Here is a 20,858-nt window from a genome sequence, read left to right on the forward strand (position 1 = left end):
GTTGGAATTGCTCCAGTGGTGGGCTGGATTGTCAACTTCAAGAAGAGCAATCTGGAACAGACCCAGACTCTGGAGTATCTGGGAGTTCTTTTCAACATGGCTTGGGGCCACGTTTCTCTTCCAGAGCCAAGCAGACAGAAGCTGAGACAACAGATCCTGTCTCTCTTGGCAATGCAGATTCCCACTGCTTGGCATTACCTTGAGGGATTGGGCTCCTTGGCAGCATCCTTGAAGTGGACCCCTAGGGTTGGGGCATACATGCGTCTTCTTCTGGACTCTTTTCTGTCTTGGTGGTCTCCGCAGAGGCATTCGCTTCAGGTGTAGCTCCCATAGACAGGGAAAGCATGAAACAGCTTATGCTGGTGGTTTCAGGAGACTTTCTTCTTGAAGGACATGCCTCTCTGAATTTTGGAGTGAATGACTCTCATGACTGATGCCAGTCTTTTCAGCTGGGGAGCTCATTGCGGGGACCGTTCAATTCAGGACTGTGGATTCACCATCAGAAGGGGTAGTCCATAAATCATCTGGAGCTCTGGGACATCTGGCTGGTCTTGAAGGTACTGGAAAAAATGTTGAGGGCAAAGCTGTAAGGGTGTTTTCTGACAGTGCCACAGCAGTGGCATATGTGAACAGACAGGGAGGCACCAGGAGCATCCCCTTTTGTTTAGAGGCTTAGCTGCTCTTCTGATAAGCAGAAGCCCACCTTCAGGCTCTTTCTGCGGCCCACATGGCCGATGTAGAAAACATTCAGACTGACTTCCTACATTGTCAGTTTCTGGACTCTGGGGAATGGTCACGCTCCAAAAAAGCGTTCATACTCATTTTACGCTATTGGAGCAAGCCAGTGATGAATTTGATGACTTCTGTCAAAAACTTGAAAGTGAAGTGCTTCTTCAGTCAAAAAGAGGAACCTGGAAGCTCGGGTTTAGATGCATTGGTCCAGCCTTGGCCTTACGATGATCTTATGTCATTCCCCCTTGACCCATAGTGGGCTGGGTCATTCACAGGATCGCAACTTGTCTGGTTCATATGATCCTAGTGGCCCCAGACTGGCCTCACTGTCGGTGGTTATGGACCTGGTACATCTTCAGCAGAATAGGAGCCTCAAGCTGCCTTTTCATCGTGGACTTCTGAGTCAGGGGACCAGTCCCCATGGAGAATCCATAGCACTTTGGTCTTACGGCATGGCTTTTGAGTGCAAGGCTCTGATCTGCAAGGGGTATTCAGATGTGGCCATTTCTACTTTCCTCTGGACTAAGAAGCCATCTACTATGGCGGTCTATGCTAAAGCTTGGAAGGCTTTTCAACAGTGGTATGAAAAGGTCCAAGTGTAACCACTACAGGCTCCTGTTTCGGTCATCCTGGCTTTCCTTCAGGCTGGACTGGAGAAAGGTCTTGCAGTAGCCTATCTGAAAATGCAGATGGCCTGGCTCTCCTGTTTTCTGGCACAGAGTCACAAGGTTTCACTTACGGTTCATCCAGATGTGACCAGATTCCTCAGAAGTGTGCTTCGACTCAGACCTCCGTTGCAACATCCTTTACTTTCATGGAATCTTAACATTGTCCTAAAGGGTTTTGCCAAGGCCCCCCATATGAGCCACTTGGAGATGCTTCCCTTTTGGATCTCATGGTCAAAACTGTATTTCTGATGTCTATTGTTTCAGCACAAAAAATACTAAAGGGCCAATGAACTCAACAATACTATTATGTTTAGTGACTAAAAATAGTTGATACAATTTTGAAAATAGTCACTCTATAAAGTAATGGAACAGTCTATGTATAATTTTTATCCACTCCTAATCGAATTCTGCTCAGAGACATGAAGGCAGTATCCACCACCTCACCACCCAATCATTGCAGTGTTCAATATAGGTCAAAACTGTTGCTAGTTGTTATTGCTTAAGCTACTACTTATACTTTGAGAGCTTAAGAATATATTACGAATTTAGCTTTATCAGTGTCTCTGGTGGATACTGCCATCATGTCTCTGAGCAGAGTTCGATTAGGAGTGGATAAAAATTATACATAGACTGTTCCTTTACTTTATAGAGTGCCTATTTTCAAAATTGTATTGTTTCAGCACGGCATATCTCGGAGCTGCAAGCTCTCTCCTTTAGGGAGTCTTTCCTTAGAATTACAGAAGCGGGTATCACTCTCTGTCCTGTACCTCCTTTCTTCCGACGGTTATGTCTGATTTCCTTGTCAATCAGGAGTATCATCTGCCTGCTTTTCAATCTACAGGCTCAGACAAGCAGGATAGAAGTTTGATGTGCGGAGATCTTTGCTTCAGTAATTGGAAAGGACCAATGACTATCTGTTCATGCTTACCAGCTAGTCCCAGTGTGGCAGGCTGACATCCATGGCCTCTGTAGCAAGATTTTGTATGGCTATTTCTTTAGCATACACTGCCTGTAGTAAACAGCCTCTAGTCTCTCTCAAGGCACATTTCCACCAGGGTTGTCGCCTCTTCGTGGGTGGAGTCTCAGGCAGTTCCTCTCGCAGAGATTTGTAGAACAGCTACTATGCATACTTTTTCCAGATTTTACAGAGTGGATGTGGTGGCTCAAGAGGATGCCATTTTGGGGTCTTCGGTCTTGCAGGCAGGCTCTTCTGTCCCTCCTTAGATGTCAACCATTGCTTTGGTACGTCACCATACTCCTGAGTGGATGTAACAGAATAAAAGATTATATTCTTACCTGTATAATCTTCTTTCTGTTAATCCTCTCAGAAATCCATACTGCCTGCCCTCAGTATATTCTGTTTTGCCTATTTTTCTGCTTCAGATGTTTCTAGATTCCAGGCCTGGAGCTCTTCTCCTGTCAGTCAGATGGCTGTATTGTATGTGAAGAAATCTTGGCTCCTTATTTGTTATTGCTAGTTGTAGTCAACAGGTTGGTTCTCTTAAGGTTGTTTTATACAAATTCATTGTTCTAATTCTTGTTTCTAAGTTACAGAACAGAACAGAATTGTATAATGTATGTGGGGTCTTTCCCCGTTCCCGTCCTTTAGTTTCTGTTCCAGTGGAACTTGATTGCTTTGGGATGTATCTGAAAGGTGACTGGGCTCCGCTTCCATAAGGGAGGTGTTCAAAGCTCATACGTATTCACACTTCTGCAAGTCCAGTTTGGGAAAACTGATAGATCACCATACATATGGACTCCTGAGAGGATTAACAGACAGAAGGTTATCCAGGTAAGAACCTAATCTTTCATTCACAAGGTATATTTGCATACAGTGCAGGTAGTACATGTAAATAAGCCTTATAGAAACATAGAATATGACGGCAGAAAAAGGCCGACGGCCCAACAAGTCTGCACAATCATGATCCCTTCCACCCTAGAGAAACTATCCTCTATCATACCTCTGTAGCGACCCCACATGTTTGTCCCATCGTCTCTTGAAGTCGAGCATGCTACTAGCCTTGACTATATGACGTGGAAGACCATTCCATCTATCAATCACCCTCTCGGTAAAGAAGTATTTCCTTCTTGTCCCCATGAAATATTCCTCCCCTAAGTTTTAGCGGATGTCCTCTTGTCACCGTGGGACCCAGTAAGAGTAAAGATTTCCTCCTCCTCCTCCTCGATGTGGCCCATTATGTACTTGAAAGTTTCTATCATGTCCTCCCTTTCTCTGCGCTCCTCGAGCGAGTATAAGCGCAGACTGCTCATATGATCTTCATATGAAAGATCTTTAAGTCCTGAGACCATCCTTGTGGCCATTCTCTGAACTGACTCAATTCTCTTCACTTCCTTTTGGTAATGTGGCCTCCAAAACTGGACGCAGTACTCCAGGTGTGGTCTCACCATGGATCTGCGTGTTCATTATGAAAATCTGAAATACGACTGACCTGGTACGAGGACTAGATTTTGGGGATACCTTTCCTTTCCTTGTCCTTTTTTGTCAGATTTTGGTGCATTGAGTAGTTATTCCTGCTTTTGTCTTTGGAGCTGATTTACTAAGAACCCATACTAAAAGCTTGCACTCTCCAAGGCCTACTAATGACATATTTTTATACAGCTGTTAGTGCATGGTAGAATGCTTTTCTCTTCCTTGCCCTCCTTTCCCTTATCCCTCGCTTGTACCTTTCAGCTTTCTGTATCCTTTTCCCTTCAGCACCACACCAGGCACAAGAAGAACAGTCTTTCTCTTTTGACAGGAAACCCACCAATGGGTGTTTAGAAGAGAGAAGGGAACCTGCCTGTGCAGTGAAATCCGTAGAACAGATCCAAGTGGCATCACTACCACAGGATAGGCGAAAATCAGACATGGACCTTGGTAAGCAGTTAATAGTTTGAACTGTTTCCTCAATTTTCTCAATATGCCCTTCTGGATATGCCAATCACGCTGATGACAGATCCCAGCACACACATTAGGGGTAGATTTTAAAAGTTAGTCATAAATGTTGGAATTCAAAAAAATAGAACTAACCAACTCAAAAGGGATAGTTACCTTTTTAAATATTACTAGAATTATGAGACACTGGAAGATATAGTGAAAGCAATTAATATAGCTAGGTATAAAAAGAGTGTAGGCAAATTCATGGAGGGAAAGTCCATAAACTATAGTTAAGGTAGACTTTGATTCCATGCTGCTTATCCCAGGGTATAAGCTGTGGATTTCTCAATCTATGTTTTAGGATTCTGCCAGGTACTTGTGATCTGAATTGTGCACTGTTGGAGACAGGATACTGAACTAGATAGACCTTTAGTCTGATCCTGCTAGCAGGTAAATTGTATGCACAGACCTATATTCATATAAAATATAGGCATTCTTGGGAATGTGTTTAGGCCAGGAGTGAAAACTGTTTGCTGGATTTTCCAGTATACAGTATACTTGACTGTGTATGTCCCATCATACAGCAGCTGGCGGAAACGTGCAGTTTTTTCTTTAATGATGGGATTTGCAGCAAGTTTTTAAAAATAAAATACTTCTCTTTGGAACCACGCCTAGTCATAAGAACATAAGAGCTGCTATACTGTGACAGATATCCATAAAGCCAAGTATCTTGTTTCTAACAGTAGCCAATCCAGGTCACAAGTACCTGACAAGATTCCAAAAGAGTAAAACTAATTTTATGCTGCTTATCCTAGAAATAGAGAGTGGACTTTTTCCAAGTTCACCTTAATAATGGCTTGTGGACTTTTGTTTTAGGAAATTATCCAAACCTTTTTTAAACCCTGTGTTCTGCCACTAATTTCATACAGGTGGGATGATCAGTAACACTCAGAAAAGCACCCAGACAATATAAAGCATAAATAATAACATTTTATTATACATATATATATATATGATAAGAATTAAATACCTTCACCGTATCCCAAGCAAACACTCCCTTCCCAATTGGAGAATCCATACAATTGATAGGTGAGTGGACACGGGAGACTGACCCTTTAGCCTCGTGGCTTCTGTTCCTGTAGCCGGCTAGGATTCTGAATTCTAGGAGTAGAATTCCGTCCTTATAAGCTGCTGAGTTAAACAGCTGGTCCTGCAGTAACAGCGTCCTTTGATTCAGGCACACCCCAGGTCGGTCCCTTTGAAGTTGTTTGGACAATATTCAGGTCAAAGAGGTCAAGATAGCAGATCTCAGTTCTTTTGATGTTACGGGCCTCTTTTGTTATCTGTTTTGACAACACCCAGGTCAAAAGAGGTCAAGATAGCAAATACTTGTCAACGTCCCTTTGAAGATCAAGGAGGTTAGGATCTCAAATAAACAAGGAGGTGTTGCAGTTTATTGTCTCTTTGATGCTATCTAGTTGTCACTCAAATAAAGGAAGTCAGGATAGGTGTTGCACTGTCTCTTTGATGCTATCAAGAAGATGTTACAGAGCCATTTGTCTTTACTTATCCTTTTGGTGTGGTCAAGGAAGTCAGATCAAAGAGGTCAGGATCTCAAATAAGCAAGGTTATTGTAGAGACCATCTGGTATTACTTTTCTTTGGGGGTAAGGAGTTCAGGTCAGCAGACTTGAGAATACATAAACAAAATTATCAGTAATATGCTGGGGCATAACTGGCATAACATTCCACCCTTGGATTCTTAAGTCTGCTCCCATAAAAAGTCCTCCTAATAGCTAAACATTTGTGCCATATCACAGCCTCTAGTAATAGCATCCCACCCATGGAGTGCAGTGGTAGCTTCAATATGATCTGCCACAGAATGCAAGTTAGTATTTCATAAGTTGCATTATTTGCCCACTGCAACATACTAACATTCTGTAAACATACTGAAAAGGGAGCTTGATTAGCAGGAATCACAAGTTCAACAGTACTAAGGACACATTGTTTCATTTCAAAATTTACACCATTTTCTATCTAAGGGTACAGAATGTGATGTGGTTTTTAAATCAAGTTAATTCTTTGTGATATCATTAACGACATGTAACATTAACTGATCATATCGTAGCGTTAGTTCATAATTATGTATAGTATTTGGCACCCATTCACCTTCCCATCTAAATACATCTGCTACTCTGGAGCCAAAATATGCTTCTTTGCCAGCCAGTATTTCAGAAACAATAGTATCTATTCTACTTTTAAGCAAAGGTAAAATGGGAAAATTAATTTTCCCTTCATAATTTATTTCCTTATGGGCTAAACCTGGTATTCTTGCATTCCCTAATATTTCAAGCTAATTAGGCATTTTACTTGAAAGTATCACGTATAGGGAATCATGGAAATTAATAATCTTATTAATATTATATTTGTGCTCTTACTCATGGCTTACATACATTTAGGGTAGCTTCATATTCACCATCGATCACTGCAGTTATCTTGTATCCTGTTTTTCTTAGCAGCTTTGGTTAGGGTCTGGCTATGCTCCAGTTTCAATAGGCTTGCTATGCCACTCACATGCCTTCACTCATGTAAGTCACGTGCACTACCCCCAGAGACCAGCCCTAATGTGAAGTGGCAGGATATAGGCTCAGTTCTATTCCCAAGTCGGTGCCACATAATAGCCTCATGGCACGGCACTGTATGTCTGGTCATCTTCTCGGTCTGGTGAAATTTTCTCTTAACCCAGCATGTTAGCCAAATCATCAGAATGAGAGAGTAGAGCTGACCAATTTTATCACAAAAGGATGAAAGTCTATATGGAATAACATTTCCCAGTACGTGATTTTTCAAGGAAAATATTTCCTCATGATTGTTTAGCTTCAATGCTTTAGTTACATTAAACCCCCCTAGTGGTAAAAGAGAGTATAAGAGAAAAAGGAGAAAAACCACTTTATGTACAGAAAGTGATAACATGTGACACAATACTTGTGTGTAAGGTAGTATTTGTGTGAGATAAGAGAAACAACACTAATGTACTTAAAGGTATTCTGTAGGACATTCAGAAAATACACCTTTTTATGTTCTGGACATAATTATTATGTCATTTAAGAGAGACCATACACACGTACAGAATGTGATAACATTTGACACAATACTTGTGTGTAAAGTAGTATTTGTGTGAGATAAGAGAAACAACACTAATGCACTTAAAGGTATTCTGTAAGACATTCAGAAAATACACCTTTTTATGTTCTGGACATAATTATTATGTCATTTAAGAGAGACCATACACACGTACAGAATGTGATACTAAAATAACTTATGTCAGAGATGTGCACTGCACTGTTTATACCTGGTAAGTTAAATAAAGATAGACCATTTTTTATTTTTATTTAGCAAATATCAAATACCAATGAACACCATTTTACCAGGTATAAAGCTTTCTAATTTTTTCTCTTCAGATATTCTTTTATAATATAACCCCTAACTAAATTATCATTGGGCTGTATAGAAACATAGAAACATAAAAAGATGACGGCAGAAAAAGGCCAAGGCCCATCAAGTCTGCCCACTCTATAGACCCTTTGCCCTGACCCACGTAGGGATCCCACATGGGCGTCCCCTTTATTCCTAAAAAACTGGCACGCTGCTGGCCTCGATTGCCTGTGAGTCCTAGCATAAAATCATTGTGAGCATGGTTTTCATAAGATACTTTCTGGTATGTGGGGGAATCTTTTTTGGAAAGGGATATGGTACCATTTGGACTAATAGAAGGGGTGGAATAAACTCTGGAAATGGCCAATGTGCAATGTTGGGGTACCCCATAAGTTAAAACAGACAACACATAACAGAAACAGACAAACACAGAGCTCCGGCATGCTTTCTTCCATCGGTAATGATTCAGGGTTAATTTTAATCTGTAAATAAGCACACTATTAATCAAAAGAGTCACAAACAAATGTGGTATCCATTGGATTCCCACTATCAGGTCACAGTGCTGGACGTATTTTAAATGTGGCACAGTGAAATTGGTTCTCCTGACCATGTCTGGATACTAAGCTTCTAAAAGAAAGATAGAGATAGAAACTTAAGTTAATTGCTCTATATAGTTTTACTGGTCTTCTTTTCTATTTTCTTCCATTTCAAAGCTCTGTCACACAATCGTAAGAGAATGCACGCAGGGAATTTTAATCTATAAAATATACAAGAGAGGTTTACGTGCATGTACAGTGGTTCACAATATTAGTGTTTTAGGTAAAAGACACATTTGCAAAATTACTTGGAGTGCAACTTTCTTATACTATCTAACAAAACTTTATACATTATAAAGGTCACTTAGCAATATTTCTACAGTTTAGCTTTCTCTATCACCTCTCGGCATCTGTAAGTATTTTTTGTGGTAGTCTGGTATATGTATATTACCAAAACTATAGATTCCATCGGAAAGCTGTCATGTTAACCCTTTTTGGATATCTGGCAAGGAATCCTATAGATTAATCCCAAAGTGGTAATTGTCCAATTTTAAAATTTGTAAAATTTTTTCTTCCTGTTTGTATAATTTTCCCCCCAATCCTGATATTTATATTCCTACACCCCAGTGTCCACTACAGCTTGTTGCCTCCCTTGCCAAGTGGATGTCTGGACATTGTTCCACTATAGGAATAGTACCTTTTGCTCCTCAGATTTCTATTAGATATTTATCTCTACCTGCGGACGCTGTTCTAATTTGGTCCAGGCAAACACTGAGACTCGGCATTCACATTATTGATCCTCCCAACACTTCCACCCTTTTAAATCAGGATAAAGAATGGAAGCAATTTCCTCAGGGGGGCCGTTGGCACCAAAATATCCTCCCTCTCTCCTTTGTTCTCTACTTTTGTACATTCCCCATAATGTCCCTGTATCTTCTCCATCTATTTCTTCCCTCTTTATACCATCTTTTATTAATGCCAAAAACATATTCCTCCGAGACACCCGCTTAGCCCTGTTTGAATTGGATTGTCCTGTTCTCTTTTTATCAAAAGTATTTTGAGGTCCCCAGTCCCCCCGATCTCCTAACTGTCGGACCGCTTCTAAGGCTTCAAAAATAGTCCTGTCTATTTGATTGATCAACAAAGTTATCTTTACCTGTTTGTATGCTGGTGCAGCATACTTAATCATTTTATTTCTCATGGACTCAGTAAAAGGTAATGACATATATGTGTCAGCGTGACCTATTACTAAGGCTGCCTTCATAGACTCCTCCTTAATTCTCATTTGAGCATCTGTTAATGTATACCAAATCTTATTATTTGAGGGCCAATCAGATTCAAGTGGATATCGCCTCGTGACACCCCTACTAATTATCTCTAATAAAGACCATTGGGCATTTTTTGCAGAATAAGGATCCTCCCGTAACGCAGTTTGTACTGCTATTTCTTGACTAATTTGAACAAATTTAGGGGCATCTGTGGCATCCCACATAATCCCTGCTGCACCCATCTCCTGTACCCGAATTACCCATGGTATTAGTGGTTCCCCAGGCTGCTGTGTAAAGCATGCCATCGTATCCATGACTTCTTGCTGAGTAAAGTCTTCCATAACATAATTTTTAGTTAGATTTTCTCCTGTCTGCAAATTTCCCTGTAATCTTTGTCTCTTCACTGGCTTTGCTTCTGAACTTTCTGCCTGCTTTCCTTCAATACATATATCCTCCTCACTGTTATTAGCATTTGAATCACAAATTTCCCCATCCCGTTTGTTTGGATTCCAATTATCCGGCAGATGATAATTTAAGATTTTAACTTTTCTGTAACTCACTTTCCGCCTCCGTTTTTTGTATTTATATCGTGCATATCGCACGGCCTTATCTATTAACAACTTATTCTGACATTGCAGCATTCCAAAGGCATGCAGTTGATTACACCTATTCTTTTCCAGCTCTCCTGATTTCAATTGTAATTCCTGTTTAGCTTCATGCAAATTCCTCCAGTCTGACAAAATCATCCTTCCTTGTCTAGAAATTACTTCTTGCTCTTCTCCTTTTGAGATTTTCACCTTTTGTAAGGAGGCACATAATTCATGTGGATCCCCACTTCCAAAAGTACAGGATTCACACAATCCTGCTTCTACTGCTTCTACAGACCACTCAGTGGTCATTAATTTTCCCATAATTTCATTCCCATTTGGAATGGAGGGATTGGGAGCCTGCTCCTCCACCCCTTGTTTTCTAGTTAGCTTTTCTGACCACATGATTACCCCACTTCCTGGTACCAATTTGTTCTGCCACTAATTTCATACAGGTGGGATGATCAGTAACACTCAGAAAAGCACCCAGACAATATAAAGCATAAACAATAACATTTTATTATACATATATATATATATGATAAGAATTAAATACCTTCACCGTATCCCAAGCAAACACTCCCTTCCCAATTGGAGAATCCATACAATTGATAGGTGAGTGGACACGGGAGACTGACCCTTTAGCCTCGTGGCTTCTGTTCCTGTAGCCGGCTAGGATTCTGAATTCTAGGAGTAGAATTCCGTCCTTATAAGCTGCTGAGTTAAACAGCTGGTCCTGCAGTAACAGCGTCCTTTGATTCAGGCACACCCCAGGTCGGTCCCTTTGAAGTTGTTTGGACAATATTCAGGTCAAAGAGGTCAAGATAGCAGATCTCAGTTCTTTTGATGTTACGGGCCTCTTTTGTTATCTGTTTTGACAACACCCAGGTCAAAAGAGGTCAAGATAGCAAATACTTGTCAACGTCCCTTTGAAGATCAAGGAGGTTAGGATCTCAAATAAGCAAGGAGGTGTTGCAGTTTATTGTCTCTTTGATGCTATCCAGTTGTCACTCAAATAAAGGAAGTCAGGATAGGTGTTGCACTGTCTCTTTGATGCTATCAAGAAGGTGTTACAGAGGCCATTTGTCTTTACTTATCCTTTTGGTGTGGTCAAGGAAGTCAGATCAAAGAGGTCAGGATCTCAAATAAGCAAGGTTATTGTAGAGACCATCTGGTATTACTTTTCTTTGGGGGTAAGGAGTTCAGGTCAGCAGACTTGAGAATACATAAACAAAATTATCAGTAATATGCTGGGGCATAACTGGCATAACACCCTGCTAAGCTAACTGCTTTCACCAAATCATTTGACAACAAATTCCAGAGTTTAATTACACGTTGCATGAAGAAATATTTTTTACTGGTTTGTTTTAAATTTACCACTTAGTAGCTTCACTGCATGCCCCTCTAGTCCTAGTATTTTTGGAAGGAGTAAACAAGCGATTCATGTCTACCCATTCTACTCCACTCAGTATTTTATAGACCTCTATCATATCTACCGTGAGCCATCTCTTCTCCAGACTGAAGAGCCCTAGCTGCTTTGGCCTTTCCTTATAGGGAAGTCATACCATCCTCTTTATCATTTTTTGTTGCTCTTCTCAGTATCTTTTCTAATTCCACAATTTATCTTTTTTTGAGTAGCGGTATCCAGAATTGCACACTGTATTCAAGGTGTGGTAGCACTATGGAACGATACAAAGGCATTATAACATTCTCATTTTTGTTTTCTATTCCTTTTCTAATAGTTCCTAACATTTTATTTGCTTTCTTAGCTATTGCTCCTCCACATTGAGCAGAAAGCATCAGCTGTATTGACACCTAGATCCTTTTTCTGGGCAGTGATTCCTAATGTGGAACCTTGTATCATTAGCTATAGTTTGGGTTCCTCTTTCCCCACATGCAGGGCTGGTTTTAGACATACTGGGATCCAGAGCAGAAATTAAGGAGGAGCACCTGATCTCTCTTTGCCCTGCTCTCTCCCTGTAATTTCCCCTCCTGCCATTACTATCACACATAAAAACAACTTTAACTGACTTCTTCACACTCAAAACACAGACAGATTTTTACCGAATACAGAATTGGGAATTCCAAGAAATTAAGCTCAGCAAGAGAAATAAAAACAGATATGCATTTTTTTTTTAACTGAATACACAGGGGTCCTGGTTCTAGGATCTCCTAAAATTAGCCACCTGCTTTGCTGGTGGAGATCCCAAATCCCTGCCAGTTGAAGATTTCCTCCTCTGGTCTGGCAGCCAGAAATCTCCAAGTTCTGCAGCTAACAGCAGTGTCCCTGAGCTGCCACCTGACGCAGAGTTTGAAGCATTCTGGCTAATGTACTGGAGGAAGAGGTCTTCAGCTGACAGAACTTTGGGATTCCCCATCAACTTAAGGGCATGGAGAGGGCAGGGAGAAAATTTGGTGCTTACCCATTTTGTGTTCAGGGCCAGTGCCCACCATCCCCCCGAATCAGCTGTCTGCTAAACCACTGAACACGATACAAAGATCTGTGATAAACATATCCCAAAGCTAACATATTCCAGTTAATAAATTTAAAATACTTTCTATCTTTGTTGTCTGGACTTTTTTGTTTTTCTATCATGTTGGTCCCATTTTGTTACTTCTGCTTTCCTGTGTCTTCTGATAATTCTCTTTCTAGTGGTTGCTTTTCATATGTCTTTTCTTGTCTCGCCTGTTTTGTTTCATTCCCTCTCTACACCTGTCTTTGATATACTGATCTTTCTATTTAGCTCTTCCCACCCTTCTTTTCTTTTCTTTTCTGTCTCTCCATCCACTCAAATTTCACCACTTTTTACTTTTCAGCTATCTACCCACTTTCTATCTCCCTTTCTCATGCTTTAGCTCTCCTATTTCCCATCTCACTCCTTTCACAGCCTTCTGTTTCCTTCTATCTATTCCCCATTACCACATTTCTATCACTGTACTCGCTACTCTCTCACTGTTGTCTCACTCATCTTCTTGTCATTCTGCTTTTGATTTCTTCTACAAAGCTCCATCATTTCCAGAATCCCACTCCCTCTCTCCACTCTCGTCAAGCTATATCTCCCTGTCCCTTTCTCCCCATCCCCTAACATCTTCTTCTCCCAGCTCTCTTCTCTCCTGCCCTCCTCCCATGGGTCCATTTCTCCTTTTCTCTCCCATGCCCCCCATGTTCCAACATTTCTCCTTCTCTTCTGTTGTTCTTCTTCCCTCCCCCTTGATTCTGAACAGTAGGATGACGGGGAATAAAAGATGCTGCATCTCTCTTTCCACCCCCAGCCCTAACATTCTCCCTAACATCCCCAGGTCCAACTTCATTCCCTTTTTCTTCCCAACTTCTCTCCCATCCCATATCTCTCCCTCCCTCCCTGGTCACCATCTCTCCCTTTTTCTTCCCAACCACCCTACCCTCCCATCCTATATCTTTCCCTTCCTTCCTCAGATGCACTATCTCTCTTTCTCTATCCAACTGTTCTCCCTTTAAGTTTTTCTCCCTTCTTCCACACCACCCTGAGTCCAACTTCTCTCCATTTCTCTTCTCTCCCTCCAGACTATTGCCCACCATCTTTCTAAATCTCCTCTGTTTCCAGGCCCCACAAATTCTTCACCTTCACTTGACCGCTCCCACCCCCAGTCTGACACTTCTTTAAACCCCTCCCCCTTTGTACTTTTTTTAAAAAAACCAGCTGGTCCAGAGGGCTTCCTCAGGCCATGCATGCCTTTTCCCTTCTTTCAACGCCAATCTGATGTAGCTCTTACCTTCCCCATTCCTCTGAAAAACTGACCAATGCAACAATTCTGAAGCGCTGCTTGCAGCCTCCTCCACTCTTCTGCCGCGTTCCACCCAGGATTCATTGGGGGCTGACCGCGGCAAAGCACAGAGGAAGCCACAGGCAGCACTTCTGCTGCGATCAGTTTGTCAGCAGGACAGGGAAGGTGAGGGTGACATCAGACCGGTGCTGAAAGAAGGGGGAAGGCCAACAGGGGACCCCCCAGAGCTGAGATGCCGAGGGCAATTGTCCTGTTTGTCAAATGGCTTTTGAAAATCCAAATACACAATATTGACTGGTTCACCTTTATCCACATGTTTATTCACCCCTTCAAAGAAATGTAGTAGATTGGTGAGGCAAGAGTTCCTTTGATTCAATAATTTACTAGTCACACAAGTAGAAAACTGCTTATTTTGCTAGGTATTTTGCAATTTAGGAAGATAGTGAAAACTAGGCTATTTGAGCGAGTGTTCTCTTCATAATTTAGGCTGTTAGTTTTGCTTTTATTATAGTTATGATAAATAAGATTTCTAAGTCTTATACTGTGTATACTTATTAGTGTTTTTATGTTCATGTTTGAATTAGTTTTATATTAATATGTTTTTGCAATGTTATGTTGTATGTTTTTTGACTGATTTTATTATGTGTGTTTTATTGTTATCTGCATAGAATTGTTAGATATGCGAGTTATACATTTTTTTTAAATACAGTGGTGCCAGGAGCAAGTTTGTTATGCGAAAAGTTCGTTATGTGAAACGCGTTTTCCCATAACAATACATGTTAAAAAAAATAATTCGTTCTGTAGCATAAAATATGCTAAGATGACATAAAAAAAGATAAATTTTTTGTTATTATTTTTATTTAGATACATCTAAAAACATACCGTATTTGCCGGCGTATAAGACGACTTTTCAGTACCTTAAAATCCTCCCCAAAGTCGGGGGTCGTCTTATACGCCGGGTACTGTTTACATGCCCTTACTTTACATGCCCTAACATCTCCTTCTTTACCTCCTTACGGTGCTTACGGTAAGTCCTCCTGGCCCTGGCGACCCCCCCCCCTAGTTGTTCGGGCCAGGAGGGAGCCTGAGGCACATGGTCGGGTTGGGCCCATGTGCCTCAGGCCCCGCCCCCAGGAGGGACCTAAGGCTCCCGGGCCTATTCTGATTGGCCCAGGCGCCTTAGGCCCCACCAGTAGGCGGAGCTTTGGGACGGATGGGCCAATCCGGCCTCATTCCGTCGTTGGCTGCCTGCCGGACAGGCGGGTTTGGCTCCCGTCTGTCCGGCCAACTACAGAAAGGTACGGGGAAGGGGGGTGGGGGTGTCGTGGGGGTCGGCCAGGGGGGTCGCGGGTCGGCTGGGGGGGCGGTCGGAGGGTCTTGGGGGGGGTGGTCGTTGGGGGGAGGGGGGTTTGCGTCGAGGGCAGGAGGGCCTGGGATCCCTCCTGCCCGTAATGTAGTGCAGGGTGGGGTTAGGGGGTCGCCGTGGCCAGGAGGACTTGGGCTCCCTCCTGGCCCGATATTGTCGGGGAGTTGGGGAATTGGCGGGGCAAGAGGGCTTGGGCTCCTTTTTGCCCCGATCGTGTCGGGGAGTCGGGGGGGCAAGAGGGAGCCAGGCGGAGAGAGGGCAGTTAAGCGCAGTGCCTGCGCGGAAGGATGCAGCTCGGGCGACTTCGTTGTGTGAAACGAAGTTCGTTGTAGGGAGCAAGACATAAAGTTCGTTGTGCGCAGCGTTCGCTGTGCGAGGCGTTCGTTATGCGAGGCACCACTGTAAAAAGAAATAAGTAAACTTTTAATAATTTATAGCCCACCTATAACAATACAGTTTACTCATCATTGTCTTATTACCTATTGGATACCAGGGGTCTGCTGTTCAAGAGGACACTATGAAGCAGCAGACCATGTATCTAATATAAAATTTGCCATCGGGGAGGATTACCATATTATACAGTGCTGGGTCTAATAGTAAATGATAGCAGACAAAGACCTGAACAGTCCATCCAGTCTGCCCTTTAATTACACGCATTACAATTTTATAACAAAGAAAAAAAAGACGCTTTAATCATTAAATTGTAATTAAAGAGCAGACTGGATGGGTCCTTAGGTCTTCATCTCTTGTCATATACTATGAGACCCAGCACGGTATCCAGGGAGATCAAAGAGCACGGTGCCGGCCTGTTCCCCGATGGCAGTGGTGAGAAGGGAAGGGAAGCAGGTTAGGCACCACTGCTCTAGACGAGCTGCACTCTAGGGAGAACAGTGGAGGGTGGCCAGCTGTGCGGACCGCCCCCCCTTGGTACGCCACTGGAGCAGCAGCATGTCTGGCCGGCTCGTTCCAGGTCAAAGCCGCGGGTGGCGGCTCCTTGCGAGATCCGCGCCTGCGTCTGAAGTCTCTCTGATGTGATGTCAGAGAGGCTTCTGATGCAGGAGTGGATAGCGCAAGGAGCCGCCAACCCGCGGCTTTGAACGGAACGAACCGGCCAGACACGCTGCAGCTCCAAAAGGAAGAGAATGATCCAGTCCAGACCGCGGGCCGCAAATAAAACTTGGAGAGCCACATGCGGCCCGTGGGCCGCCTGTTTGAGACCGCTGTTCTAGGTTGATAAATTAAAAAAAAAAAAAATCCTTGTAAAACAGCAAGGGAGACATGATACAAAATCTGATGTATAGTTGAAAGAATCTTAAAGTGAACTCTGTGCTGCATGGGCAACATCTGCTATATACATTTCCCAAAGCTAACATATTTCAGTCAATAAATTATTTTTTTTTACTTTTGTTGTCTGGAGATTTATTTTTCCATCAAATTGATTCCAGCTTCTCTATTTTCTACTTTCCTGTCTTCTGCAAATTCTTCTTCATGCGGTTGTTATCCATTGATTCCTCCTACCATGGTCCAACATTTCTTTCTTCCCTCCCTCCCATTGTACAGCATCCTTACTTCCTTCTATCCTGCATCATTCTCCCTCTTTTCCCCTACTCACTCCTGCACAACATTTCTTCCTTTCTCCTCCATCCCCATGTACAACATGTCTCCCTCTTTCTCTCACTATCCATCATGACGGGATTAAAAAAAAAAAAATAAAGTTATCATCTCGCTTTCTCTCATTCCCTCCCATGCTGCAAGGGAGTGGGGAAAGAGAGAGAGAAGGATACATAGTGCATATCTCCCACCTCTTCTACTGCCACATCCAACTTTTCTCCCTCTCTCATCCCCTGGCCCATGTGCAGCATCTTTAGCCCCATGCCCACCATTTCTCTTTCTGTTACCCCTCTCCAGCACCATGTCACATCTCTCCCTCCATTCCCTCTACTACCATGTCCAGCATTCTTCCCTCTTGCATCATAGAAACATGACGGCAGATAAAGGCCAAATGGCCCATCTAGTCTGCCCATCCACAGGAACCATTATCTCTTTTTCTCTCTGAGAGATCCCATGTGCCTATCCCAGGCCCTCTTGAATTCAGACACAGTCTTTGTTTCCACCACCTCTTCGGGAGACTGTTCTACATATCTATCACCCTTTCTATAAAAAAGTATTTCCTCAGATTACTCCGGAGCCTGTCACCTCTTAACTTCATCCTATGCCCTCTCATTGCAGAGTTTCCTTTCAAATGAAAGAGACTTGACTCATGCACATTTATATTACGTAGGTATTTAAATGACTCTCAAGAACACTATCGTAGTGACAATTAAACAATAATTACAAAAAATGTCACCAGCAGTGGGCTACCTCTCTAAGATCTAAAATTGAAATCAAAACAGGTGATGAAAAAGCCTCAAAAACTATTATCATGCAGCAATCATTGATAATTTACTGCTGGCGTTCTTATTGTCATTGGCAAAACAGGAAAAACTAATGGCCATACCTCTCCCTATGCAACCTAGCATCCTTCTAGCTTTTGCTGTCACCTTTTCAATCTGTTTGGCCACCTTAAGATCATCACATACAATCACACCCAAGTCCTGCTCTTCCGTCGTACACATAAGTTCTTCACCCCTAAACTGTACCGTTCCCTCGGGTTTTACATTACATTACATTACATTACGGATTTCTATTCCGCCTATACCTTGCAGTTCAAGGCGGATTACAAAAGATTTGACTGGACATTTTCCAGTGAAGATACAATTTTTTATTTTTTGTCAGAGGAGAGATAGCTGGATAGATTCCTAAGGGGATTTAGGGGTTGGATAGTAAAATGATAGTGCCAAACTGTGTGATATAGACAAAGAGAATGTAGTTAGAGTAGGTAAGATTACCTATCTATTTTAGGGGTCTGTTTGCATGGAAGGTGTTTAGGTGGGTTATTTGGGGAAGTGATATCTTGAGGTAGGTGAAGAAGGGTTAAGATATTTGGATGAATTTTTTGAAAATTTTTGCAGCCCAAATACATGACCTTGCATTTCTTAGCATTAAATTATAGCTGCCAAATTTCAGACCATTCTTCAAGCTTTGCCAGGTCTTTCTTCATGTTATTCACACCATCCAGCATGTCTACTCTATTGCAGATTTTGGTATCATCCTCAAAGAGGCAAATCTTACCCGACAACCCTTCAGCAATATCATTTATAAAAATGTTAAAAAGAACAGACCCAAGAACAGAACCTTTAGGCACACCACTGGTAACATCTGTTTCCTCAGAGCAATCTCCATTGATCACTATCCTTTATTGCCTTCCACTCAACCAGTTCTTGACCCAGCCTGTTACTCTGGGACCCATCCCAAGGGCACTCAGTTTATTTATTAGACGTCTTTGTGGAACACTGTCAAAGGCTTTGCTAAAATCTAAATACACCACATCTAGCATACATCCTCTATCCAATTCTCTTGTCATCCAGTCAAATAAATTAATCAGATTTGTCTGACAAGACCTACCTCTAGTCTTGAAGGGTGGGGGGTGGGAGAGGGGATAAAAAAAATTTGTTCAGAATATTATGTAATAGATATAAAAGTGATATTGTGTATTCATTAGTTGTAACTCAATATTTTGTACACTTCATGTAAAATATGAAAATGAATAAAGAATTATAAAAAAAAAAAAGACCTACCTCTAGTGAATCCATGTTGCCTCCAGTCCTATAATCCACAGGATTCCAGAAACTTGCCCATTCTCTGTTTTAAAAGCGTTTTCATTAATTTGCTTACCACAGAAGTCAGACTTACCGGCCTGTAATTTCCTACTTCTTCCTTACTTCCACTTTTGTGGAGAGGGACCACATCCGCCCTTTTCTCCAGTCCTCCGGTACCACTCCCGACTCTAGAGACTCATTGAAAAGGTCAGTCAGCGGAGCTACCAGAACTTCCCTAAGTTCCTTCAGCACCCTCGGATGTACACCATCCGGCCCCATCGCTTTGTCTACCTTTATTTTAGCTAGCTCCTCACGAACACAACCCTCTGAAAATCGATCAGGATCTATTACTCCTCCATCCGTATTCACATTTGTCTTCTTCAGACCCACTCCCGGCGCTTCGGCCGTGAACACAGAACAGAAATATTTGTTAAGCAATTCGGCCTTTTCTTTATCAGTTTCTACATATTCCTCCCCTTCACCTTTGAGTCTCACATTGCCACTTTTGCACTTCTTCCTATCAATAATATACCTAAAAAATGTCTTGTCTCCCTGTTTTACCATCCTTTCAATCTGTCCCACTGTTCAGTCTCTACCACCATAGCCAACGTTTCTCCCTCTCATCTTTCTCTTCCCCATGCATCTCTACCTCACTCCTCTCCCTCCCTATGCCCAGCAATTCTCTTTCATCCTTTCCATATGTGCACCTTCTCTTTCCCTCTCACTCGCACACCCATGCCCAATAATTCTCCCTTTGTATTTCTTCTCCGACCTCAGCATCTCTTTCCCTCCCTCCATCTATGCCCCAAGTTCATTACCCCTTCCTCCCTCTATTCTGTGTCCCATATTAATGCCTCCTCCCTTCCTTCTGTGTCTCAAGTTGGTGACCCCTCCATCTTCTTTCCTTCCTTCCAGCCTTTCTCCCAGGTTTCTGACCTTCCCATGTCCAACTCACAATGCGCTCCTTCTCTCCCTACCTCCTTTGTCCCAAGTTCATGGCCCCTCTCTCCCTTCCTTGTCCCAACGTGCTCACTTTCTCCCTCCTTTCTGTGGTCCAAGTTTGTGTCTCCCTCCCACATTTGTGTACTAGAGCTCTCCAGATGGGACTTTCCTCTTCCTGCCTTCCAGCCGCACACGGCTGAGCTGGAAACATTCCCTCTGATGTCAGCTTTGATGGCAGAGGGAAGGCTTCCTAGTTGGCTGCATGTGATGTGTGGGGAGCTCTGCATGTGGCTTTGTGGAGGAGCGATTGCAGCTGGAGGGCAGGAAGAAAGAGGCACTGCTTGAACGAGCAAGGTAACGCTTGTGGGAGACCCTCAAAGTGCCTCCATCCCCACAGGATCCCTACAACCCCAGGGAGGGGCTCCCCATGGATTCCGCGGCATTCCCATCTGCCCCGTTCCCGTGCAGCTCTCTATTTTATATGTCAGATCCGTGGTCTGCTGCTTCATAGTGTCCTCTTACACAGAACAAACCCCCTTCATTAGCATGCCAGTCTTCAATGTAGTATTGAAATGTTTAATCTCTTCCTTCCCCATCATCATTCTATTTCCACACCTACCTGTTTAACTTACCAAGAGATATTGCACCTGTGTTGGCTTTGAAAATCAAGAATGAAGAGAGAGGAAGATGTTCATAATTTGAGAGAATATTCGGGGGGGGAGGAAGATTCCAGTTTCTGTTTTTTCAGATCTTGTGTGTGGTTTTTTTATGAAACATTGATCCAGATTCTCTAAACTCTGACACCACGGTTAAAAAAAAAAAATACCGCGGTGAGAGTGATTTTTGTTTTACAGGTGATTCTCAGCACAATAGCATGCAAATTATATGCATGCTATGTGTGCGGTAAATCGCTGGTAAAGGGGGAGAGGAACTATGCCTGGCGCTTGCTCAGATAAATAATCACTAGCACAGCTGCTCCTCCTG

The 20,858-nt window shown here is 42.6% G+C and overlaps 1 protein-coding gene across 3 annotated transcripts in view; it reads left to right on the forward strand.

Annotated features, from left to right (window-relative positions):
- AKNA (AT-hook transcription factor) overlaps positions 1-20,858 on the forward strand; it is a 193,256-nt gene that overhangs the window by 151,995 nt on the left and 20,403 nt on the right. For all 3 annotated transcript variants that reach the window (XM_033960078.1, XM_033960080.1, XM_033960079.1), the window contains exon 17: positions 4,160-4,278. In XM_033960078.1, coding sequence (XP_033815969.1) covers positions 4,160-4,278 — 119 coding nt within the window. The remainder of the gene's footprint in view (positions 1-4,159; positions 4,279-20,858) is intronic.

Source organism: Geotrypetes seraphini, chromosome 10, assembly GCF_902459505.1.
Source record: "Geotrypetes seraphini chromosome 10, aGeoSer1.1, whole genome shotgun sequence".
Classification (NCBI taxonomy): domain Eukaryota; kingdom Metazoa; phylum Chordata; class Amphibia; order Gymnophiona; family Dermophiidae; genus Geotrypetes; species Geotrypetes seraphini.